The following is a 26,998-nucleotide window of genomic DNA, read 5'->3' as shown; positions in this document are numbered from 1 at the left end:
GTCATGCTAGAAGCAGCCTCTGCGCCACGCGCATGAGCTACTCCATTCCACCATGTAAGCGCTCTGGATTCCAGGACACTGGAAGCATATAGGGTTCGTCTGTCTGAGGGGCATTGGGTATGGAGGAAAGTGTTTTCAATCTTTTCGAGCCATTGGAGCATCACGGTGGCTCCTTCAAGACCTGTGAACTTTGGAGGGTTACCCGCGTTAAAGGACTTAATGTTGTAACTGGAGGTATTGTTTTGGCTCAAGGCTTGGGCTATCACGGCGGCCATTTCCTGGGAACGTTGCTGTCTACGCATGCGCGAGGCTTCTCTTCTCTGAAATCGGCGAGATAGCGGAGGCATTCTATAAAAGTTTTAATTTTAGTTAATATCTTGGTTTTATCGCAAAGTATAACTTTATAAAGCTTGGTTTCGCGGAGTCAGTTACAGTCAACAGTTAAAGTAAAATAAATGATCCTAAATGCAGACTTAATAAAGGTAACAAATTCGAATCAAGAATCGACAATTCATGTATCACCATGACTTTTCAATCCTCAATATAAAACATACAAGAAAATGAGTATTGGAGGTTGACAATTCATGTATCACCATGACTTTTCAAGTCTCCAACCTCAGAACATAATCGTAAATGGAAATTGAAAATCAACTATTCATGTATCACCATGACTTTTCGGATCTTCAAATCCCAACAAATGAATAGGCAAGAAAAATCAATAAAAATCGAAATTCAGCAAAAATCGAAATATCGCGAAATAAAACATAAAATCATATACTGCGCAAGTGCGAGCATATTCATAAATAACGAGTAATTAACAATAAGCGTGCAAACATGAGATTTCTCTCATGCGCGAGAAGGGACTCTTAGGTATTCTAGGCCGTTACGTCTAACCACCTATCCTAAAGTCAACGAGCTCTGATACCAATCTGTAACACCCCGACCAAAGGCGGATTATACATCGGGGCGCCACGTATTGTTTCATTACTCGTGACACTATTGGGTGTCAATATTTAATAAATACATTCATTCGCGCACGCGCAAGTAAACATAAGATATAAATAAACCAACATAAATCAATATATTATAAATCAAAATATTCGAACAGCAATAACTTGATACATTTTAATCTAGGTCCAAAAGTAAAAATGTCCTATGTGTCCACAAGCTCCAAAACAGCTACTGCAAACCTGAACATGTGTTAAAATAAACGTCAAACACTTGCGTGTTGGTGAGAAATCAAGTTTAATACAATACATAGATAACAATAAATCTGCGCGCAACATGTGTATGTCTGGTTTTCAACAAGGGTGTAATCTGATCGGGACCAACTCTAAGAGACAAGACTGCCAGTGCTCACAATTGAGCTCACAAACAAGACTAACTGTGCAAGTGTAACAAAAGAGAAAATCATAAACGATAGTTCTCCCGTGTTCATCTAATGGTACCATGAAAACTGCGGAATAGACCGACAAGACGGTTAATGATCCACACATACAAATAAACAGCCAAGTCTACGTCCTCAACACATGGGATACTGCGCGACTAAAGTTCATAAACAAGTTTAAGACTCTAAGTTTGTATGAACACATGAACATCCCAAAACATTTAAAATAAAAAGGGATTAGGTACGAGATAACTCACTTGATAAACGATGCGGTGTAAGATAAAGCAAGAACCAACTTTAAACAAGCACAAGTTAACCTATAAATAAGATTATTGTTTTAATGATTTGTTTTAAGTCTTGATTACAAGTTAGCATAATTAATAAGTAAATTATTATATATATATATTACCGGAAAAGCAGGGCAGAACAGGGAGGAAGACGGAGGCAGAGAGGGAGGCGGCAGAGAGAGCAAGGAGGAGGACAGGAGAGATTAAGTGTTTTGTGTGTGTAGTGTTAGGAAAATAATACTATTATTTATAGAGAAACCCTAGGAGACATAAATCCAGAAAAAGGGGAAAAGATTCCAAGACAAACAGAACAAGACAAAACAAAAGATAACAAAAGATATGGCAGCTGCAGGGAGCAAGATAAAGCTGTCAGGGAACAGTAAAAAGGCATGGGCGGGTCAGATAAAGGTACTGGTCAAGCATGGCAAAAGCAGATCTCAAAAGATTATGTCAGTCACTTTTTCTATCAACCAATGGGGTTGGTACGCATGCTGCGCCGAAAGTAACTATTCAGACATTAGATAGGTTAGGTCAACAGCTCAGAAGAAAAGACATTACAAAAGCAAACGGCTAGAATAAACAGAAGACTAGACTAAAGGGTTAAGCGCGGGAAGGCTGAGTGCGCGAGCGCGAAGGCTGGCACAACAATCCTTAGCGCACTGCGGGAAGAATCACAAATCCTTAGCGTGCTGCGTGAAGAACTAGAATTCTAAGCGCATCGCGGGAAGAACATACATTCTTAGCGCATTGCGGGAAGAACATGCATTCTTAGCGCGCTGCGAGAAGAGTTCTCTTCACGCATCGCAGGAACAAGATGTCTTCACGCAGGCTTCCATGTAAGGAGTCTGGCGCGTGGAGCTGCAGACATCCTTAGGCGGGAAGAACCAAAGGACAAGCAAAGAGTTAGAGGGAAACAAGGCGTAAGGGCGGGACGGCGACAAGAGGGAAAAGAAGGCGGAAAGAGAGAAGGAAGAGGGAGGGGACGGCGGAAAGAAAGAGAGAGAAAGAGGCGGGAAGGAAATATATATTATTATTATTAAAAATAAAATATAAGTATAAATAAATATTAAATCACAAAAGAAAGAGATCGGATAAGAGAAACGGGTACCTGGGTCGGGTCGGATCGGGTCAGATGTCACAGTTGTAACTTGGCTTAGGGTTAGGGTGAGGAATTTTTGGGAAAAGTGGCTAAACGGCTAGAAAATCCGGAACTAAGTTAGCTATAAAACAAAATCTAACTAACTAAACCAAATGGTTTAAACGGGCTGAGAGCTAACAAACCAAAAATTGCTCTTTGAAATCAAGTTTCACCTAAAATATGATGAACTAACTTCATAAATTTATTTTCTTTTCTTAAAAAGGTTTTTTTTTTCATGCCAAACTAAAAACTTTACATACAAACTTGGAAGATGGCATTGTGCTTTCCCAAGTGAACAAAATACAATATGAAAGAAATACAACAATAAACTAACTAACTTAGCCGAACCGGATTTCTAACCAAAAATGGGTGAAAATATAGAAGGCTATATGGCTAAGTGGCGATAAAAATAGGGTGAAATAGAAAAAACACAGGAAAAGGCTAAACATGGGCTACTAAGCGGATAATGTGTAATAGGAAAGTATAAGTGGTAAAATGGCTAGACAAAGGGTTTATCCTAAATTCCTCAATGGTTTATGCCATGTATATGTATATAGTTTTAAAATGCAATCCCAAAAACAAGTTCTACCTTACAATAATCACCCGGCTCACTCAATTGCCCGCAAAAACATGAGAAAAAATCTGATGAGGCCAACTCACGGAAACGGGCGGAATGGGTAACTTTTGCAAGGTAAGAATGTGAATTTGTTTGTCATGCTTAAAGGTATGTCTTTTAAAGATTTTTGGCTTGAATGTCTTAAAGATTTGTGCTTTGACAAAATAATTAAAGTTGAATTAAAATTGCTTAGTGGTTATTATTTGCTACAAAAATTCTTAGGAGTTTTGCAAAAAATTTAAGTTTGGACAAACAAAATTCGTAAAATTCCCTCCCCACACTTAAATTGTGCAACGCCCTCGTTGTACAATAAAAAAACTATAAAAGTAAGTTCAAAAGAGAGAACATAAAACTCCCCTGAAAAATGCAAAACTGCTAGACTATAGACCCGGTCAGATCCAAGTGAAAATCCGGCAACACCAACTGTGCAAATAAACATCCACAACATGCACATGCAATAGAGCAAGACAAAACAAGCCACACCAAACAACAAAATACACAAACACAATCCATACCATCATTCCAAATAGCATCCATCACAAACCAAAGTCATGAACAAAAGTCTACACAAATCAAACATAAATAAAATCACAAAATCTACAAAGATAGCTTAACTCTTCGAAAACAAACAAGAATAAAACAAACACGCAAAATCTATAAAGTCCTAAACATGCTAAATTTTGACAGAGTCGATAGCTAGACTCACACTCCCCACACTAGATCATGGGGTTGAGGTCGAAAACCTCCAAAACTGTCTCGACCGGCTCACCCAAATAGTGTTTCAAACGGTGACCGTTCACCTTGAAGATGCGTCCATCCTCATGGCCAATCTCAACGGTACTGTAGTCAAACACCTGTCTCACACTAAAGGGGCCGGACCATAGGGATTTCAACTTCCCGGGGAATAAACGAAGGCGAGAATTTTAAAGCAAAACACGATCGCCCACTTGGAATTGTTTTTGGTCCTTCAACTGGGCGTCATGAAGCTTTTTGATCCTCTCCTTGTAAATCCGTGAATTCTCATAAGCTTGGCCTCTCAACTCCTCAAGCTCATGCAACTGACCCATCCTGTTTTTACCTGTGCATGCAAGATCAAGATTTGCACTTTTCAATGCCCAATATGCCTTATGCTCGAGTTCAACAGGGAGATGAAACGCTTTCCCGTACACCAATTTAAACGGTGTCGTACCAATCGGTGTTTTGTAGGCGGTACGGAAAGCCCACAGTGCGTCATCTTTCTCGGACCAATCCTTACGGTTCTGACTAACCGTTTTCTTCAAGATCCTCTTGATGCCCCGATTTGTGACCTTAACCTGCCCACTCTTCTGCGGGTGATATGGTGTAGAGAAGCGATGATGGACACCATACCGGGACAATGCCTTTTCCAACTGGGCATTACAAAAATGTGTCCCTCAGTCACTATTCAGTGCTTTGGGGGCACCAAAGCGGGAGAACAACTTCTTCAAGAATTTCACCACCGACCTAGCATCATTTGTGGGCAAGGCTTGCGCCTCGGCCCATTTCGAAACATAATCAACGGCCACTAGGATGTAACGGTAGCTGAAAGAAGTCGGGAAAGGTCCCATGAAGTCGATGCCCCAGACATCAAAAACCTCGCAGACCTGCATCGGTCGCTGGGGCATCTCATCTCGTGATGAGATGTTGCTCGCCCTCTGGAAAGCATCACAAGACTGCACCATGTCATGAGCATCACGGAAGATGGTTGGCCAGAAGAAACCGGCATCAAAGACCTTCTTCGCCGTGGATGTGGCTCCATGGTTTCCTCCGGTCGGGCCCTCGTGGCAGTGTCTCAAGATATTTCGAGCCTCGTCACCATACACACACCTACGCACGAGCTGATCGGGACCAACACGAAACAAGTAAGGATCCTCCCAAAAGTAGTGCTTAACATCAGAAAAGAATTTCTTCTTTTTCTGGTGAGTCAGACCCTTAAGTACGATCCCACTAGCAAGAAAATTCGCAATGTCAGTGAACCAAGGATGATCCTCATCCCGTGTCTCGATATTCATGAGGAACTCATGGGGGAAATTGTCATTTATGTGAACCCCCACTTGTTCCGATGAAGCTGAGCACTCAAGACGGGAGAGGTGGTCAGCCGCGACATTCTCAGCACCCTTTTTGTCATGGATCTCAATGTCAAACTCCTGCAGCAACAAAATCCATCGAATAAGTCTCGGCTTCGCATCTTGTTTGCTGAACAGATAGCGAAGGGCTGCATGATCCGTGAACACAATGGTCTTAGAAAGGACGAGATAAGACCGAAATTTATCGAATGCGAAGACAACAGCAAGGAGCTCATTTTCAGTGGTCGTGTAGTGCTCCTGCGCATCATTCAGTGTCCTGCTCGCATAATAAATCGGATGAAAATGCTTATCCCGCCTTTGACCTAAGACAGCCCCGACTGCAAAGTCACTAGCATCACACATCAACTCGAAAGGTAAGGACCAGTCGGGGGCAACCATGATAGAGGCATTCACCAATTTCTCCTTCAGAAGCTCGTACGCCCGAAGACATTCGGAGGAGAAAACAAACGGGGCATCTTTCTCAAGGAGTTTCGTCATCGGGCAGGCGATTTGGGAAAAGTCCTTTATGAATCGCCGATAAAATCCCGCGTGACCGAGAAAACTCCTGATAGACTACACCGAATTGGTGGCGGAAGCTTCGAAATGGTATCAATTTTGGCTCGATCAACCTCAAGCCCCGCCTGTGAAATCTTATGCCCTAGCACAATGCCCTCCTTCACCATGAAGTGGCATTTCTCCCAATTAAGAACAAGGTTGGCTTCCACACAACGAGCCAACATTCTCTCCAAATTTCTCAAACAATGATCAAAAGAACTCCCGAACACAGAAAAATCGTCCATGAAAACCTCCATAGAGTCCTCGATCATGTCATGAAAAATCGCCACCATGCATCTTTGAAACGTGGCTGGGGCATTACACAGTCCAAAGGGCATCCGCCGGTAGGTGAATGTGCCATAGGGACATGTGAATGTCATCTTCTCCTGATCCTCAGGAGAGATGGGGATCTGAAAGTATCCAGAGAAACCGTCAAGAAAGCAATAGTACATCTTTCCCGACAGTCGCTCCAACATCTGGTCAATGAAGGGGAGTGGAAAATGGTCTTTCCTCGTGGCATCGTTGAGTTTGCGGTAGTCAATGCAAACTCTCCATCCCGTGACGGTACGCGTAGGAATCAACTCATTCTTCTCATTCACAACAACTGTCATACCGCCCTTTTTCGGGACGACCTGCATCGGGCTCACCCATGGGGAATCAGAGATCGGATAAATCAATCCAGCATCGAGAAGCTTGATGACCTCTTTCTTCACAACATCTTGCATATTAGGGTTGAGACGCCGTTGGTGCTGCACCACGAGTTTGTACTCCTCCTCCATCAAGATCTTATGGGTACAAAAGGATGGACTGATCCCTTTTATATCCATGATCTTCCAGGCGATCGCGTGCTTATGCCTCTTCAGAACCGCGAGCAACTTCACCTTCTCCTCGCTCGACAAACTAGCAGAAATGATAACAGGGTGGCGGGACCCATCCTCTAAGAAGGCATACTCCAAATGGGGCGGGAGCTCCTTAAGCTCAATAGATGGTGGGTCCACAACAGAAGGTTTTGCCTTAGGCTCAGCAACGCGATCAACATCCTCAATTCTCTCTAAACACTCAGGAGGCTCGTGATCCACACCACAGACCAACTCCTCAAATAGAAGTCCACTGACCAAGTCAGAAATCCCTCCAACACACAACTGAGTATCCAAAGAGTACTCCTCACACGTGTCCTATATGTGCTCACAAATGCAAGAATCGACAGTATCAATGTAGAGCTCGTCATCATGATCATGTGGGTGGAGCATGGATCTCCCAATATCAAAGGTCACCTCCTAGTCTCCAACTCTAAGAATGAGTCTGCCGGTGCAGACATCAATGAGAGCTCTAGCATTGGCTAGGAAAGGTCGACCTAGGATGAGTGGTACATTTTTATCCTCATCCATGTCCAAGATCACAAAGTCAACAGGAAACACAAATTTGTCGATTTTCACAAGCATATTCTCAACTATACCCCTCGGGTATTTCACCGAGCGGTCGGCAAGCTGAATGCTCATGCGAGTAGGCTTAGGCTCACCTAGGTCTAGCTTTGCAAAAATAGAATAAGGCATCAAGTTAATGCTAGCACCCAGGTCGGCTAAAGTGTTACTAACTGACAAACTACCGATCAAACATGGAATGGTAAAACTGCCAGGATCGGTCATTTTTTGGGCAGTTTATTCTGAAGAACCGCTGAACACCCTCATTCAAAGTCACACAAGAAAGATCCTCTAATTTCTTCTTATTCGAGAGGACCTCTTTCAGAAACTTAGCATACTTAGGCATTTCTTTCAACGCATCGAGAAACGGAAGATTAATGTGAAGCTGCTTAAAAAGTTCTAAGAATTTCCCGTACTGCTCTTACATCTTCTGCTTCTTCAAACGGCCTGGGTATGGAATAGGAGGAACATAAGTCCTGACTAGCTCACTGGTTTGTGCGGTACTTTATGGGGTTACCCTCGGGTGCACCTCACCAGGAGTCTCAGTCTCGATCTCATCGGCAAATCGGTTTTGGTGTGGAAACCGATGCATCAACAGGAATGGTGGATCTACCACTCCTCAGGGTAATCGCCTTAGCCTCGGCATTCGGATTAATCTCAGTGTTACTCGGAAGGCTAACTTGTGGTCTCGCAGAGAGGAGTTGAGCAATCTATCCAACCTGATTCTCAATGGTCTGAATGGACGCTTTCTGATTCCTCAACTCGAGATCGTGTCTCTGGAGAGTCTCATCAATCTTCAGGTTCCTCTGTTCAGCCAGTTTGTTTGAGGTCTCAGCTTTAGCCAAAAGCCGAGTCAAAATATTTTCAACACTAGACTGACCGCTACTGATGGGACCCTGAAACTGAGGCTTTTGCTGGTAAGACTGGTTCTGGGGTTGATTCTGGTAATTTAGATTTCGGTCAAACCCCGGTGGCTTTTGATTTTGACTCTGATTTTGGGAGCCACCATTATCTTTCCAGCTGAAATTTGGGTGGTTTCTCCATCCCGGGTTATAGGAGTTGTTGTAGGCATTGTTTTGGCGGCCCACAAAGTCAACATCCTCCACTACCATGGCCTGCTGGCACTGACTGGTCTGGTGTTTCCCGTCACACACCCCACAACAAGAGCTAGACTTAGCCAGATCGGATTGCATCTGGTCAAATCTTTTGGTCAAGGCTTCTAACTGAGCAGAAACAAGGGTATTAGAATCGACATGAAGAATGCCCTCAGTGGAAGGAATACTACGAGGCGGATTATATGCAAAACACTTCTTAGCAGCTCGATCCAAGACATCCAACGCCTCGTTGTACCGAAATCTCCTCCCACAACCTGATCAACGGCCTGCTTTTGTGCTCAGGATAAAGCTTCAAAGAACGTACGACACTGAAGACCGCGACTCAAACCATGATGAGGAATTTTCTCAACAATCTCTTGAACCTCTCCCATGTAGCATGAAGTGACTCGTCATCATCAACACGAAAACCAGTGATTTTTGCCCGGTATCTTGCAGTTTTATCGGGTGGGAAGTACTGAAGAAGAAACTGCTCAACCAATTGGTTCCAAGTGGTGATGGAACCGGAAGGGAGTGCCTCTAACCACTCTAAGGCAGCTCCGCGAAGTGAGAACGGAAAAAGTCGGAGTCTCACGACATCGTCCGTACACCCCTGGATCTTGAATGTCGCACATAATCGAAGGAAATGCCCAACATGAGAGTGAGGGTCCTCGTTCGAGAGGCCATGGAAAGAAACGGAATTTTCGACCATATGAATAATACTCGACTTTATCTCGAAACTCACGGTAATCTCGGGCTCCGTGACTCCGCTGCCATAGCCATCGAGGGACGGCGTGACGAGGTCATCCATGCGACCTTGATTGTTCGGGTCCACCATTTCTTCAACCACGGGATTCGCGTCGTCCTCCACAACTTCGTTTTCAATGACCTCGGCAATTTCTGGTGCTCTCCTCCTCAAACCTTCTCGAAGATGTCGTTCGGGTTCAGAAAAGGGGGGAAACAAGATCAGGACCGGGTGTGGTGGACATGCATCTCCCGAAAAAAACGCGGAATGGAAACAAACAAGACACGGAAAACTACCTAAAAAAATATAACTAACAAAATAAAACAAGATGAATAAAAATGAAATAGACTAAAATAACATAGAGTAAAAATATCAACAAGGCAAATCAATTACTCGTATCATTTTTAAAAGTAAAACACCGTGTCCCCGGCAACGACGCCAAAAACTTGACGTGTGTGAATATATATAAAATTTGAATAAAAGTTTCACACAAATCGGTTTTAAAAATGGTTTTCACCAACAACCAAACCACACACGAAAGGCAAGTGTACCTATCGTTTGTAGCAAAGTATCGGTAGGAACCGATTGTCAATCCATGGACACGGCTAACTTTTGATACTGAATCTTTGTAATTAATTTAACCAAACAAACAATCCAATTAATTTTTCAAGTAACTAAGCTAGCATACAACAATAACAAAGCAAATACAATACAACTAACAATCAATCCAAACAAAGCTACTTAGACTATGCATCCACTTAAACTTAGTAACAAAATGACAATGATAATGGCAAACATCATGTATTAAGCATCAATATCAAATTACAATAAAGGCAACCTAATACTAACAACAAAATATCATGATGGGTATTCAACAAGTTAATTACCATAGATTAGTAAGTTTGTCAAAACTACCTAATCTCACAATTAAAGGAAAGATAGCATGAAAACAACAAACTAACCACCTAGAATCATGTAAAATAGACAAGTTCAAGAACACTAGTTAAACACATGAGTCTTTCAAATTAGCAAAATATAAACTAAGGATTATGGCCTTAATCTCTAGCAAACATTAACCAACTCAAAGAATCATATTATCAACATACAATTTTCCAATAACAAGTGATAGGTTTCATGCTTGTTAAAATTCATAACCAAGTTAATTTCCACTAGTCATTCCTAACTTAGTGGTATAAACAAAGTATGCATACACAAACTAAGTTCATAAACAAATACTCAACACATAGTTTTCCAACATATTATGGCTAAGCATCTATCAAACTAGCAAGACTAGGAATTAAAACAAGCATTCAACCATTAAACTCTATTCAAGAACATGTCATAAACTTGAAGAACACCAATTTACCAGAATCATGCATAGATAAATATCACATAAGTAGAAGTTTCAACATAATCCAAGTAACAAGAGTATTTAGCCCATAAGGCTTAATACAACAACCAAAATCAAAGTAATCTTACAAATCATTGTCAAGAACAAAAGATTGCAAAATAAGATGAATGATGATTGCTACTTGAAAGGATGATCACACAAGATGGAAGCCTTGAATTCTCTCTAGCAAACACACAATAATTTTCCAGCAAGTTTGAGAATTCCTCTACGGCTCCACCCATAAATGAAGAGAATTGAAGGCTTATAAGCTGTCTGGTCACTTGGCATGGTCGTGCCAAAAAGTGCACGGTCGTGCCCAGATATAGTAAGTCAATGTTTTGCTTTCTCCCGACCAATTTTGCAGTTTTCTCTGATTTGGCACGGTCATGCCAAAAAGTGGCATGGTCGTGCGGCTCGGCACTGGCTCCGGCACTGGCAAGCATGGTCGTGCAGGTCTGGCACTGGCAAGCATGGTCGTGCAGGTCTGGCAGAATGCTTATTTTGTCCCCGAAACACCCTCTTTTCATGTTTTCTTTGTGGGGCGGCCGCCCGAACCTGCAATTTCACAAATAACTCTAATAAGTACCAAAACCAATGAATTTTCATGGAGTTTAACACAAATATGAGGATAATTCAATGCAATAAGATGTACACTTTGGGTTACATCACCAACCCAATGCCTTGAATCGATCAAAAACATCAAACGGACCAAACTCACGTTCCGGGACCACTTTCTCACAAATAAGTGCGTCGTACTTCTTTGTCAATGTATTCATTTTCTCGTGAAACAACTCTGATTGCCATCTCAAATCATGATCTGTTAGTGGTCCATGAGTCCAATCTGGTTTAACATACTCCACCTCTTCTTCCCGTTCTTGTTGTTGTTCTAACCTCCGCTTTTTTGCTTGTTCGGCGGCAGAGTTGCTAGATGAACCTGCAATCCCTTTTCCTTTGTCCTTAGCAGAACATCCCATCTAAACAATGACAAACATTAACCAAGTTAGTATTCTTCTCTATATACATTCCCACACTTGCTTGTTTCTATGGTTATGAATATATGAAAGTCATAAACCATTTTTCACAAAATTTTGACAGCATTTCGTTTAAACATAGACATAATCCGTCTTCAACTTTTGTCAAACTTTAATTTTCCATACCATATTCACAACCATAACACAATTTCAAACTATCATCAAACTTTCTCACATTCAACAAGCAAGTGTAAGCAAAGTACAACATGTAATCTTAACTAATGAGCTTTGTAGCAAACGAGTGAAGAGAAACATACCTTTAAGCCGAATTAAACCCTCTAATCACTCTAATCACTTGCAAAACCCACTTGTTGTTCAAAATTTTCGGACCAAAAACGTCCAAAATCGAACCCCAAAAAGTTAAGATTGATGAAAACCAAGCAAAGAATGTGATTCATTGCAAAAATCTAGTCAATTTAGACCCGAAAATCGTTGATTTTGGTTAAGATTTGAAGAAGTTATGAATTGGGGATTAGGGTTTTGTAGAGAGCGGTGGATGGATGAATGAAAGTATGAAGAAGAAGGTAAGTGGAAGATGTGGATGGGTATTTTCGGATTTTATTAAAACTTTTATTTATTTATTTATTTTATATGTTGCTGCTGTACCTGCGTCGCCCATTCACAGTCCATCGTAAGCTACGGTGGCTACCGCAGCTTACGGTAGGTTCCTTGGCGTAAGATGCTGGCGTAAACAGAAAGAGGCCAGCGTAGCAATATCAAGTCCACCGTAGCTTACGGTGGATACCGTAGGCTACGGTGGCATCTGATGGGATTTTTTTTAAGTAAAGCCAAAATCCATTAAAAACTAAATAAAATTATTTATAAAACAAAAACTAAAAATTACGCTACCCCCATGAAAAATCCGAGTTGTCCTCAACACGGTGAAGAGATTCTTAAGAATTCCCCACACTTGATTTGGACAACCCCCTAAACGAGAAAGGTAATTTTTAAAAACAAATTTGGACAAAATCAAAACTAAATTATACAACAAACCTGGACCGTTTAATTGGTTATTTCCTCAGGTGACCGCAACAGGTAGCCTACCTTGTCCATTTCACACATGTTGATATGCTTACCCTCCAAGTATGGTTTAAGTCGGTGTCCGTTCACAGTTTGTCTTGCTTGATTGTGCAAGTCTTCAATTTCCACATCACCAAACTTTCCCACTCTTGTTATAACATACGGGCCCATCCATTTGCTTTTCAACTTTCCGGGAAAAAGCTTGAGCCGTGAATTATATAACCAAACCTTTTACCCTTCTTCAAAAATCCACTTCCTCAACTTGGCATCATGAACCTTTTTCAACTTATCTTTGTATGCCGATGCACACTCAAAAGCTTCATCCCTTATCTCTTCCAATTCCGCCAACTTCAACTTTCTCAATCCACCGGCTTCGTTGTAATCCATGTTCACACTCTTAATAGCCCACAGTGCCCGGTGAGCCAACTCCATAGGAAAATGACATCCTTTCCTATAAACCAACCGGTAAGGAGTCGTTCCTATGGGTGTTTTATAAGTGGTTCGATACGCCTATAATGCATCATCCAAGTTTACCGACCAATCCTTCCTATTAACCCGTACTGTCTTCATCAATATTTCTTTAATTTGTCGGTTGGACACTTCAACTTGTCCACTTGTTTGCGGGTGATACGGAGTAGCAATTCGATGATTCACATTATACCGCTTCAACAATTTCCTGAAATTGAAATTCTTGAAATACGTTCCACCATCACTTATAATCACTCTCGGAATTCCAAATCTTGCAAAAATATTGGATTGAACAAACTTACATACCACGATGTGATCAATAGTCCTTGTTGCTATGGTCTCAACCCACTTTGAAACATAATCCACCGCCACCAATATGTATAAATACCCACAAGAATTTGGAAACGGGCCCATAAAGTCAATTCCCCATACATCAAAAATGTCAACCACCAAAATGGGTTGCAAAGGCATCTCATCCTGTTTTGAAATTCCACCCATCTTTTGACAATTCAAACAGTGGCGAGCATATTCACTTGCATCTTTAAAGATTGTGGGCCAATAAAACCCACATGTCAGAACTCGGTAACCCGTCTTTTGCCCACTAAAATGACCACCACAATCGGATGAATGAGCATGTGCCAAAATCTCTTGAACTTCCGATTCGGGAATGCAACGCCGAATGATTTGATCGGCACCAATTTTGAACAAATCGGGCTCATCCCAAATATATTGCTTGACTTGGGAGAGAAATTGTTGTCTCCTTTTCTTGGCCCAATGTTTCGGCATCTCACCCGTGACCCGATTATTGACAAAATGCGCATACCATGGTGTAGTGGAAACGGCTAACAATTGTTCATCCGGAAATCTCTCATTGATTTCATGTGAATCATCGACCCCTTCCAAAGGAATTCTCGATAAGTGGTCCGACACCACATTTTCACACCCCTTCTTATCTCGGATCTCCAAATCGAACTCTTGTAACAATAAGACCCAACATATTAAACGGGGTTTTGCATCTTTCTTCTCCATGAGGTAACAAACCGCACTATGATCTGAATAAAGCACAACCTTACTTCCCCATATGTATGACCGAAACTTATCCAAGGCGTACACCACCGCAAGTAATTCTTTTTCAGTAGTGGTGTAATTCAATTGTGCCTCGGATAACGTTTTGCTTGCATAGTAAATCACCACCGGCTTCTTATCAATTCTTTGACCCAAAACTGCTCCAATCGTGGTATTACTTGCATCACACATAATCTCAAAAGGCTTCGTCCAATCCGGCGGTTGCAAAATCGGTGCTTGCACTTATTTTTCCTTCAAAACATCAAATGCTTGCAAACAATCATTAGTAAAATCAAATGCAACATCTTTTAGCAACAAATTGCATAAAGGTTTAGTAATCACACTAAAACCTTTAATAAACCGCCGGTAAAACCCGGCATGCCCCAAAAACGACCTTACCCCTTTTACATTTTTCGGTGGTGGTAATGAAGAAATAACCTTAATTTTTGCTTTATCCACCTCCATTCCCCGACTTGAAACTACATGCCTCAACACAATACCCTCTTGTACCATTAAATGAATTTTCTCCCAACTTAAAACCAAATTAGTCTCGACACAACGTTTTAAAACTTTTTCCAATTCATCAAGACATCTTTCAAAAGTTGACCCAAAAATAGAAAAGTCATCCATAAATACCTCAAGTGAATCCCCAACCATGTCCGAAAAAATACTCATCATACATCGTTGGAACGTGGTCGGGGCATTACACAATCAAAATGGCATTCGCCTAAAGGTAAAAGTGCCATATGGACATGTGAATGTGGTTTTGTGTTGGTCGTCGGGATGGATTGCAATTTGATTATATCCCGAGTACCCATCCAAAAAACAATAAAATTTTTGACCTGAAAATTTTTCAATAATTTGGTCAATAAAAGGTAATGGAAAATGGTCTTTTGAGGTAGCCGCATTTAGCTTCCTATAATCAATGCACACTCGCCACCCGGTTACCGGTTGGGTGGCGATTTGTTCACCACTTTCATCTTTAGTTAGCTGGATGCCGGCTTTCTTTGGAACTACCTATGTTGGACTTACCCATGCACTGTCTGAAATTTGATAGATAATTCCCGCATCCAACCATTTGATGACTTCCTTTTTCACCACCTCTCTTAAATTGGGATTCAACCTCCTTTGAGTTTCTCGAGTAGGCTTTGCATCGTCCGTGGTGATGATTTTGTGCATGACTATAGATGGACTAATACCCTTCAAATCGGCTATTGTCCACCCAATCGCCGCCTTGTGAGCCTTCAAAACTTCCAACAATCCCTCTTCTTGAGCCTCATCCAAGTTAGAGGCAATGATAACCGGCAACGTCTCATCTTCTCCCAAAAACGCATACTTGAGATGACTTGGCAATTCTTTCAATTCTACCTTGGGAGGATAAATCAACGAGGGTTTAGTATCCGAATTGATTTCTGTTGGTAGACTCTCAACCTGATGAGTCCATGGTTGTCTTCCGTCTTGCAATGCCAATACCTCTTGTTTCTTTTCCTCTAACTCCAATGCACAATTGTGAACCTGTTCAGAATCATCACAAACACAAACATCCAACATACCTTCCTCATACTCGTGTGGTACACACCCATCTATAATATCTACCATAAAACATTCTTCACTAGCCAATGAATTAGCAACATTAGTAAACACATTTACACGCATTTTTCTATTTCCAAAGGCCATGTCAACTGTACCAAACTGACAGTCAATAATAGCATGAGCAGTATTTAAAAATGGCCGACCCAATATAATATTTTGTTGTTGTGTTGGGTCAACCGACGAGTAATCCAGAACCAAAAAGTCAACAGGATAATAAAATTCCTCTACTTTAAAAAATAACGTCCCGCACGATGCCTCGAGGAAGTTTGTGAGACAAATCAGCCAATACAACTGTGGTCTCAACTCGTTTAAGTGGACCAAAATCGTATTGGTCATACAAACCCCCCGGTAGGATACTCACACCCGCTCCAAGATCCAATAGTGTCCGTGACATTTGAAAGTCACCCACTTGAATGTTAATCAAGGGCGCTCCCGGGTCTTGAAGCTTAGGTGGAATATCACCCTTTAGAATTGCACTCACTCGTTCAGTTAAATCAACTCGTATAGGAAATTTTTGTTGTCGTTTCTTAGTACACAATTCTTTTAAAAATTTTGCATATGCGGGTACTTGTTTTATTGCTTCAAGTAAAGGAAGATTAACTTTAACCTGTTTAAATACCTCCCACATCTCCTCCTTTTGAGGACACCGTTTTAAAATCACAATTTTCTTGCCCGGGTCAAGCTAAGCCGAAGGAAATGGAATTGGAACCTCTTACACTTCCTTGCTTTTATCATTTAAAAGTTCATTTTGACCCGAATCTTTTTTTGAAAACGTGGCTAGTTTAGGGGGTTGAATGGGTGAAGATTGTTCATCTTCAATTTCTACCCCCGTCACATCCTCTACCACACCTTTAACTAATTCTGGTGTAGTGTTGATTTTAAACTACTTACCACTTCTAAAAACACTTACCTGATTAATCGGCACATTGCGAGAAGTAGTGTGAGTAGGGTTCACCTTGGTGTCACTCGGGAGTTGACCTTTGTTCTTCTTCAAATTGGATACCTCGGTTGCAAGTTGGCCCATTTGAGTTGTTAATGATTGAATGGCCTTGTCACGAATTTCATCCTTTTGTACACAAGCTTCATCCAACTGATTCCTCTTTTGCATCTCTTGATGCATCAACTTTAACATGTCCATCACTTCATTCCCACTTGATGAACCTTGGCCCGAAGTACTGTTGACGGGGGATAAAGGTGGTTTGAGAAGTCCCTTGGAAATTTGGATTGAGTTGAGTTGCTTGTTTTCCATAATGGAAATTTGGATTGAGTTGAGTTGCTTGATTTCCATAATGGAAATTTGGATGATTTCTCAACCCGAGGTGGTAAGAGTTTGAGTTCATATTGAAATTTCGATTACCACCCCTTGACCTTGAAGTGCATTCACCTATTCAACTTGTGTTTGCCCTACCGTACACACATCAGCCCCATGACCCAACTTGTTACAATTGGTACAAACATCAATTCTTTGATTAGTAGTTTGTACCCCCACATCCTCCACAGCATGAACTTGCGGTCTTCCAATTGTCGGCCTTGCTCTTCTTGCATTTTGAGCCTTTCTCTTTGATGTGACCGACATTTGTTCCAAGAATGCCCAATCTTCTTGTTCATAATTGGTACCGAATGTACCGTTTGTGATTGACATCAAATCGCTTTCATCTTCCGCATTCAACCCTTCATGAAAAGCATTCAACAACTCCCAAAGAGCTATACCATGATGAGGACAATTCTTGATCATCATGTTGAACCTCTCGAATGCTTCATGAAACATTTCACCCGATTGTTGTTGGAAAGACCTCAAACTTCGTCTCGCATCATTAGTCGTTTGGGCCGTGTAAAACTCTTTAAGAACCTTTGTTGCATCTCGGCCCAAGTATAAATCGATGCGGATGGCAAGGTGTAAAACCATCTCTTCGCCTTATCCTCCAACGAAAATTGAAATAACACTAATTTCACTTCATCCGGTGTAAAACCTTGACCCCTAATCGTGTTGCAAATGGAGCCATATGCCTCCAAATGAAAATAGGGTTCTTCCGTTGCTAAACCCTTGTACTTTGGTAAACTTTGGAGCGCATTGGTTCTCACTTCAAATGTTCTTCCATTTTGGTTTTGAGGAATAACCACCGGAGATGGGTTTTGGTGATGACCGGTCTAAAGTGAGCTTCAATTTGATGTGTGTCTAACGATGCTCTCACAACTAAGCTTTAAATTTACTAAACGATATTCCTAAAGAAGCCACACAAAACCGGCAAGTGTACCGATCACTAATAGTATAGCACTAAGGAAGTCCGAGTATCGAACACAAGGACACTTGAAAACGTATATGATACCTAACCCTAACCAAGACTCACCTAATAATATTTAAATGATTTTTAATATAATTAACTACTTAACCTAACTTACTTTAACTAAATTAGTAAACTAAACTTAACTTAATTAAATGAAACTCTTGACGAAACTTGGAAACTTTACTACAGTCGGAAAAAACGTCTACCTAGGTAAGAATCATATTGAAGGTATAATAAGATAATGGATTGAAGACTCTCACGACACCGGTTCTAAAGGATGACACAACTAAGGTTTGCTCAAGAAGGCTAGATCACCTCTCAGTCTCACTAACAAACTCTAACTTACACTTAGTTGATTTTAAGAACAAACCGGGAAACGAATTGTTAAAGTGCTCTAATGTCGACTCTTCTCTCGGTCTCACCGACATACTACCCTAATGGAGACGAATACTACGCAACCAAGGATAGAGGAACAATTCAGCTTAACTTAAACTAGTTCAACTAATCGCTCAAAAACCCAAACCCGACAAGAACAAAACCCGCTCTCGCGCGATCTTAATTCTAACAAGCAAAAGCTATGAGACGAGTTTACTTCCTATCACCTCTCGGTCTCTAAGAAGGTGTTCACCCGCTGAATCTAATCAATTAATATACCCACTTAAACCCTACGGTTGATCACCCCGCAAACAATCTCTAGACACAAAGTAAAGAGTTCAAACAAGCTAAAATCAATCAAAACCTATTCAATTAATCAAAGCAAGAGGTATATGAGTATAACTAATAAATTCACAGCCACTAAACACAACCTAATTCAATGTTAAACCAAACTTTTCATTAACAATTCAAGCCATGATGATCAACAATCCATAAAACTCATTAAAACCTAACAATATTCATCTAACCTAGGTAGAACTAACACGTTTAGCCAATCATAATCAATGAACAATAGATTAAATAGATATAAATGATAAAAATGTTCATATAAATCTGATTACAAAAGGTTTGAATGCTTAAAAACCAAAAACGAACTCACAAACGTTAAAATAGTCAAAACCGACAACCGAAGGATAAAAGATGTAACCGTAAGCTTGTCCTCCTTGGTTTCTCCTCTAGAGCAGGTGTGGGATGGCTGGAAACTTGAATTAAATCGTTCATAGGGTTTTAGGGTTTATATATATATTTAAACACCTCCTTCCTAATATAAAATAGGTTAAAACAAGCCCACTAGGCCCACTAGAAGACAAAATAGACGTGGTAGCTGATTCTTGAACATTCTTGGCATCCTTGGGACATGTTGAACTCTACCACATGCTTCTTGAATGGTATGACCTGGTCGCGTAGCTCAAACATGACATTTTCTGACGTTTTTCGACTTTTAGCTCGTTTATCTTCGTTTTTGCGTACCGGCTTCATCCGAGCTCCGTTTTAGCTGATTCTTTTTCCATTTGACTCGTTTTCTCGCTCTCTTCAACATGGAACCTATCATATACACAAACATGTAATTTCATGCAAGAAAAATTTATATTCGTTAACGTTTTACGCACAAAACAACCCAAAAACGGGATAAAAACGCTATGTGTTTTACAACACATCACAATTCCTCTAAACATTTCTCTTGCATGACGTCTTGGTATCCCCAATGGTACTCTCGGTTGGTCCATTTGCCGATAAACAGGCCTTTGTTGTGCATATTGTTGGTATTGTGGTTGAGGATTTGGTTGTTGAAACTGAGGTTGTTGATATTGAGGTTGTAGAGGAACTTGTTGCAATGGTTGTGGTTGCTGCGGTTGGTCTTGAATAATTGGAGGTCCACCCCATTGTTGCACTTGTTGTTGAGGTTGACTTTCGGGTCCATACCTGAATTGCCCTTGAATCCTCAATTGGCTCCCATCAACCCCACTTGCATACCCTTCTTCAAAATCTTCATACCTTTCACTACCATCACCATACCGTGGCCCACCAAACAAATGCGGGCCCGATATTTGACCCGATGGAATATGAGTTATGGGTGGGTCTTGGGTAAATGTGTATGGTTGTTGATAACGTGGATTTTGTTGAGATTGGAAAGATGATTGTTGTGGTGAGTTTGATGATTGTCCTTGCATACGCATGAAAGTGGTCAAGGGTGGAAGGTTAGGTGCTGATTGAAAACTAAACACGGTTGAAGTTGGTACATTTGTAGAGGTTGTGGTAGTAATGGGTTCAGTGGATGATGGGTTTTCAGAATTTATGGGTGGTGGCATTGGCGGGACAGTTTGTTCCGAAGCCATGATTGTGGTGTTTGTTGTTCGACTTTTTGTACTTGGAGACCCAATAACCTTGTTTTCCCTTTGCAGAATCCGGTTCTGACGAAAGGTTCTCTCAATTTCAGGATCAAACGCTAACGGTGATGAAGACCGAGAGCGTCTTGTATGCATATACCTGTAAGTACCTGCACACTAGCACAACCCGCGTAAAATTGACAATAACAATTTAAACAAAAACTACAATAATAACACACGTTGCGCACTACTCCTCGGAAACAGCGCCAAAATTTGACACGAGGTCGAAGACTCGCGCAAAAATAAACCAATTACAACTAATTAGATAGTGGTAAATGGGTGTCGAACACGAAGAGTTTGTGGAATATGTGTTACTGAGTAGTTTACAATTAACTAATATAAATGTAAATGACAAAAAAGTAAAATTCAGGTTGGTTTGATTTGATTTTATAAAATAAATAAACTAAACTAAGGTTGTAAACAATTGATTAAATGAGCATTCCTCTTGGAGCTCGGTTATTACGCAACTCTTTTGTTTAAGTTCAATGGATAAATCATAATATCTTGATTTCGTGTAAATGTAATTGTTTGTGATTAATCAAGAACTAAGTACTCGGATTCCTAGAACGCGAGGTCATTACTTGGTTAATCAATCAATATAATCTTAACCCTAATTTCTTCTACTAAATCTCGATTGTCAACAACACCAAGAACGTATAGAACGAAATTAGGTTAAACGATATGGACAAATTACAAACAATCAATCAAACAACGTGATTATACTAATCTAAACGATTCGATAATCAATCCAAGTGCACAACAATAAACAAAAAGAGTATTGCAATAACCTTACAACCAAGAGAAATACTAAAAGTTTTAGCCACACATAATTGAAATCATCATACCGAGTTTAATCCGAAGCAATTCTAGATTATGATGTTAATCCTTGATTAGAAACACCCAAAATGTTGTTCCCAAGCACCAAAATCACCCCACAACAATGTCTAGATCGGGATTATGAAGAATGGAGCTCAAAAGCCACTTATAACATAAAAAACGAGTTGTAACCGCCACCAGTCGTCAGGGTCCACCGTAAGCTACGGTGGCCACCGTAGCTTACGGTGGCTTTGAAAATCACTACGCCATGTTCTATCTGTTTATGCTAGGCTGCTACGTTGGGACCCTACCATAGCTTACGGTGGCTACCGTAAGCTACGGTAGCCTCAGCTCCAAATTCTTTGTTCTTCTTTGACTTGTTGACTGCCATCACCAACTCTCGAGTTCTTTGTTCCTCTCCATCATAGTTCACTTGAATCGCCATTTTTAGCACCTGTACCTGCAAACACGCACCATATACGGTAGTAACCTAAATCCTTGAAATAACACGTAACCGCTCATGTTTTGTTTAGAATTACTACAATTAAGGGTGGCTAATTTCAATTATTTAAGAAAATAAAAAGAATCACGTACCACACTTTGTTTTGACATTGATTTAACTCATTATTTTAGATTTCAAATAAGTCTAGTAATTTTATAAACCTAAAAATATTAGTGAATATGGACAACCATTCCTAAGTAGCCTTGCAATTGGATACATGTTTAAGACACGATAAGACATGTTAATAAAAAAAGTGTGGTACGTGATTCTTTTTATTTTCTTAAATAATTGAAATTAGTATGCTAGACTCCATCATTTCCCTTAATGGTGCATGAAACTTAAAATTGCTTTGTAGTCATGACATATTGAGTAATTAAACGAGTCGTATTCATGTTTGATACTTAGGTTAAGTATATCATTTCTAACATGTTAAGACACGAATTAGGATGGTCAATACCCAATCCACTAGTTTCTTATTGTTTAAAGAATTTAAAAAAGACTATTCTTTTTTATCAAATCTATAATGATTGTTTATCCTTCACTTTCTTTTAAGATTGTATCATTCTAGAAAAACACAAATTTCTATCAAAATGCAATAAAAAGAAGAAAAGAAAAGCACAATCCAATTAGAGAATGAGAAAACTAGAAAAAAATAGTAACATGATAGCCAAGATTCGAACTCTTGACCTTGAATTAAAGAAAAAAAAAGGTAATTTACCGCATTGGCTTTAAACATTTTTTTATTCATATTCTTAACTACTTCTTTCCTTGTTCAAATTTAAAAATCCTATGGTAACGCTTGGTAAACAGAAATGAATGGTGGAATGGAATGACTCATTATGTGGGAACGAAGAAAAGTGTGTTTGGTTGATTAAAGGAATCAAATGACTTATTACCTAGTCCATTTCATTTCTCTAAAACACCCAAATTTCATTCCATCCATACCCCATGTTTTTTTTTCATTCCATTTACTCTTTCACCTTACATCATCTCCACCACCCTCTCACAACCATCAACCCCACCACCAGAATCCACCCACCACCACCATCTTTATCAACCGTCGTCGTTACCTCCACCACCACCCACTGCCACCAATCATCGCCATCAATGCCAGCCACCCACCACCACCAATCGCTCGCCACCACCATCAACCATTGCCCCCGCCTCTCACCACCACCGCCCGTCGCCCACCACTGTCACTCACCACCGCCACCATCAGCCGCCGCCACATCCCACTGTCGTCGTTGCCCACCAATGCCATTATCACCATTGCCTGCCACCTCCACTGTTACCGCCACCCCCACCCCCACCCCCACCCCCACCCCCACCTACAATGATCTCCCGTCGCCAACCACCACCAACCACCATCACCGCCCATCATTGCCACGACCGCCACCTACCTCTCACCACGACCGCCACGCACTACCATTTTAATTTTGTTTTTTTACTTTTTTTCCTGCCTACCAGACAATGCAAAGTAATGATTCATTTCATTCCCATGTTGTAACCAAACATCTCATTGGAATGGTAATAATCCATTCAATTCCTTTAACCATTCCATTACCATGTTCATTCAATTCATTCATCCATTCCACTACCTCATACCAAACAAAGAGTTTGTCTAATTTTTTGGTACAATATCTTTACTGTTATTTTAATAAAATATATTGTGTTTGCATCAAGATAGAAAGCAAAGAGACAACAAGCTGCGCTGTAAGCCCTTTTTTGAATTGCAAAACCAAATATTTTAAAAATTACATTGATAGATCTTGGAGTCATAACATTACTATGCATGACACATTGGACTCGACTAAGTAGCTCCACAACTTCAAGTGCGAGGAAACCAAAAGTGTCAAATGCAAAAGTTATAAATACATGTTCGTTGTCAAGACAAGCCAAAATCTGTCACACCCCAACCTAAGGCGGAAATGCCGGGGCGTGATCCGATTGCTCACAACTCGAAGATACTATCATAATATAAATGACAATATCTAATTAATTATTTTATTCAAATAATCTACACAAAATCCAAATACAAAAACAAATTCAAATAAATAAATACAACATGTTAAATTCATGTATATCTTCATTATAACCCTAAAGTCTTTCTAAGTGTCCATACTTTAACTTCAAGCAACCTGCATATGCGTAGAAAACAAAGTTTGTCAACAACACTTGTTGAGTGAGATGATCACCAATTTTGACACAACAAATAGTTATATAATAAATAAATAATAAATAATAAGTGTTAAATGCGCAAACCAATCTATATGGTAATAATCAATCAAACCTTAACAAACCAAAACCAAGTTGTACTCGTGTGCCAATGAATCATTGCCAAGCGAATCGGGCATTGATTACAATGACTAAATTATCGGTTTACCTTCGCCAAGCGAATCGGGCTCCGGTTACTAAGACGGTCGTATGATCATACTAATGAGAACCATCTACAAGGGGATATGTTGGACCTCTCCGAAAGTTATCAAGTAAACAATTAAACATGTAGCAATTAGCAAATAACATTCAACTGATATTCATACAATAATTATGTTTGCGATTTTTGAGTATATATATATAATAGAAAATATGAGTAAGTACGCATATGTCCCCAAAACGTTAGAAAACAGTGTATAAAAAGGGGAATGATCAAACTCACCTAATCTTTAAGCCAAACGGGAATGATTACGATAAGGAAGCGATAATCACAATCTTCGAGAATTACCGACAAGAATCCTAATTTTATGAACGAGTTATAAATGATGTAATACGTATAACGAATTTAGGATTTCGATGTGAATTGAGTTACAATTATGATTGGTATGTGATGGATTGAACGATACTTTTAGATCAGCCTGTCCTGTCGTGAAACCACTACTCCCCAAGCCCACCAAAGAAGAAACCTTGTTAGATCCACACACGCATATTTCCCTCCCTCTATCCAAAGACCAAAATATCAACTAGACGAAGAGTTAAACATCCGTCTAAAAGGTTAGTAAGAAAATTTACAAGTACTTGTTTATTAGCAAAAATCCCAGATTCATAGGTACTATATGTAACATACAAAAAACAAAGAAGTAAATAGGTTCATTTAAACCCAAACCTATTAGGACGCCACTGCTATAAGCAATAGCTCTTGTTTTTGTATTAGACGATCAATGGAATGATAAGAATTCTACATTTCTCTCATTTTCTTTCTTTCTCTCCATGGTTATTAACTATATAATATTTGTTTGTATAGATGTACTGACATATATTGGACGTTAATAGGCCACTGTTTCACAACAAATACTAATATATTGAATTTCTATCATGTAGTGTTTCTCATATATAATAAAAAAAAGAATGGGTGATTACATAATTGTCTTGTATATTATAATCAAATCAAAATATGCTAGTGTTAACATTTTTGAAAAAGAAATATATATATATATATATATATATATATAGGGGTGAGTTATAGTAAACAGAGATAGTTTTCTAGGAAGAGTAAGTATAGATCTAGGCCTTTGGATCTAGGATCTAGTGGTTGAGATTAATAGTTTTCAAAATACCAAATAGTTTTCTAGAATTTAGGATTTAGTCTACATAGTTTCCTAAATAGGCTCACATAGTTTCCTAACTCTAGATTTTATGTCCTTCATACTCTTTCTACAAAACTATGTATATTTATTTTAACCCTTTTCTACACACACACACACACACACACACACACACACACATATATATAGATTTTGTCCCCCGTATTACGGGGGTTGTTTTACATTTTTCGTTTTTTAATATTTATTTTTTGGATTTTAATTTTCTTTATTGTAAGAAAGTTAATAATATATTTAGGGTTTGATGATGAAAGGGTTTAATAAATAAATGTATGTTATAACCCGTTTAAAAGTTATCTGGATTTGGTGACCCATGACCCGCTTATGTTTTTTGCTATAAAATTGTTTATTGATTATAAATAATATCTTTTTCTTTTTAAATTGGATATTAAATTTTAGTATATCCCTATTTTATAGGATTTTCATATCAAGTAATTGGTAAGATTAATTTTTAATTTAATGAGATGCTATAACCCGTTTAAGAGCTATCTGATTTTGGTAAGACCCATTAGGTTAAATCAATAAGATGCCTCCATTTAATTATCAAGCAATCTGGTGACTTCCATAAAAAGGGGGAGCGATCACATCACGACACATAGGATTTTAGGGTTTTCATTTATATATATTATATAGATATAGATAGATATATATACATATATATTATATATATATGTGTAATATATATACATATATATTTTATATATATGTGTAATATATATATATATGCTAGTGTGTTATAGGATTCTCATAATTTTTAAAGATTTATATTCAACAACCATCTTAAATTTCAAATGAATAATATAAGATTTTCTTATATATAGAATTCATGTTTGAATCTTAAGCTTCATATTTGTACTTGTATATACATACACAATGTATGTGATAGCTCAAGATATAAATAAAATAGATTTAATCCTCACTTTCTCTCTCGTCTCTAACACAACATCAACATCTATGTTACCCATTGATTCCTTATTTGTTTAAAAACTTGCGTGTTATACGAAAAACAATATAAAAAATTTATTTGCTATTATACAAGTAATATAATATAACAATATGGAAAACAAGAAGTTGATTATTGTTAAAATGTAATAAGTTACATAATAATACTTTTAGAGAGTTTTCTACATATTAATTTATGTGAATAAGTGAATATAAATGTATGCGATCATATGTTTCTCGATTTGGATTGTGTTTTAAATGATCCAAAAATAAAGAAATATGTTTTTGACAATGTTGTTATCATAAGTAGGGTGTCACTCCACCAATGGAACTAATTCGTGTCGAAGTTGAAATGTAAAAATCGATTCTCACGCATATTTTTAAGCATTGATCGATGTTGAATGCTCGGATCAAAATTAACAACAATGTTTGTAATTCCTGACAGATAGAGTTTGTTTGCAACTAGCTAGTAACTTAAACTATCATAACTTTGCTGCAAGCATATCAAATAACCATACATTAACCGTGTCCCAGTCAATCATAGCAACAATATCACCGACATGTAGTAACATGTTGTTCGTCGAGCGTTTAGCGACCTACTTTCCCTTGACAAGCTAGCGGCGTAATTTTCATATTGACATTTAA

At 39.2% G+C, this 26,998-nt stretch overlaps 1 protein-coding gene and 1 pseudogene across 1 annotated transcript; one reads left to right on the top strand and one right to left on the bottom strand.

Annotated features, from left to right (window-relative positions):
* Nucleotides 1-12,996: 12,996 nt before the first annotated feature.
* LOC143558167 (uncharacterized) lies at nt 12,997-13,647 on the bottom strand. Its single transcript, XM_077047063.1, has 2 exons — nt 13,372-13,647; nt 12,997-13,275 (listed from the first exon to the last, which is right to left on the bottom strand). The coding sequence occupies exons 1-2, from the start codon at nt 13,645-13,647 to the stop codon at nt 12,997-12,999; spliced, it is 555 nt and encodes a 184-aa protein (XP_076903178.1).
* A 3,950-nt stretch (nt 13,648-17,597) lies between these two features.
* On the top strand, nt 17,598-17,698 carry LOC143558175 (small nucleolar RNA R71; annotated as a pseudogene).
* The last annotated feature ends 9,300 nt before the right edge of the window (nt 17,699-26,998 follow it).

This window comes from Bidens hawaiensis, unplaced genomic scaffold, assembly GCF_021521415.1.
Source record: "Bidens hawaiensis isolate Kalapana, Puna unplaced genomic scaffold, B.hawaiensis_p1.1 tig00019341_1, whole genome shotgun sequence".
In the NCBI taxonomy this organism is placed as follows: domain Eukaryota; kingdom Viridiplantae; phylum Streptophyta; class Magnoliopsida; order Asterales; family Asteraceae; genus Bidens; species Bidens hawaiensis.
This window is presented reverse-complemented; position numbering and strand designations above follow the sequence as displayed.

Coding starts and splice junctions, on each gene's coding strand:
- LOC143558167 (XM_077047063.1), bottom strand. CDS start 13,647: ATGGGCCCGTTTCCAAATTCTTGTGGGTATTTATACATATTGGTGGCG. Junction 13,276..13,371: donor ACCCGCAAACAAGTGGACAA/GTTGAAGTGTCC, acceptor GATGCATTATAG/GCGTATCGAACCACTTATAA.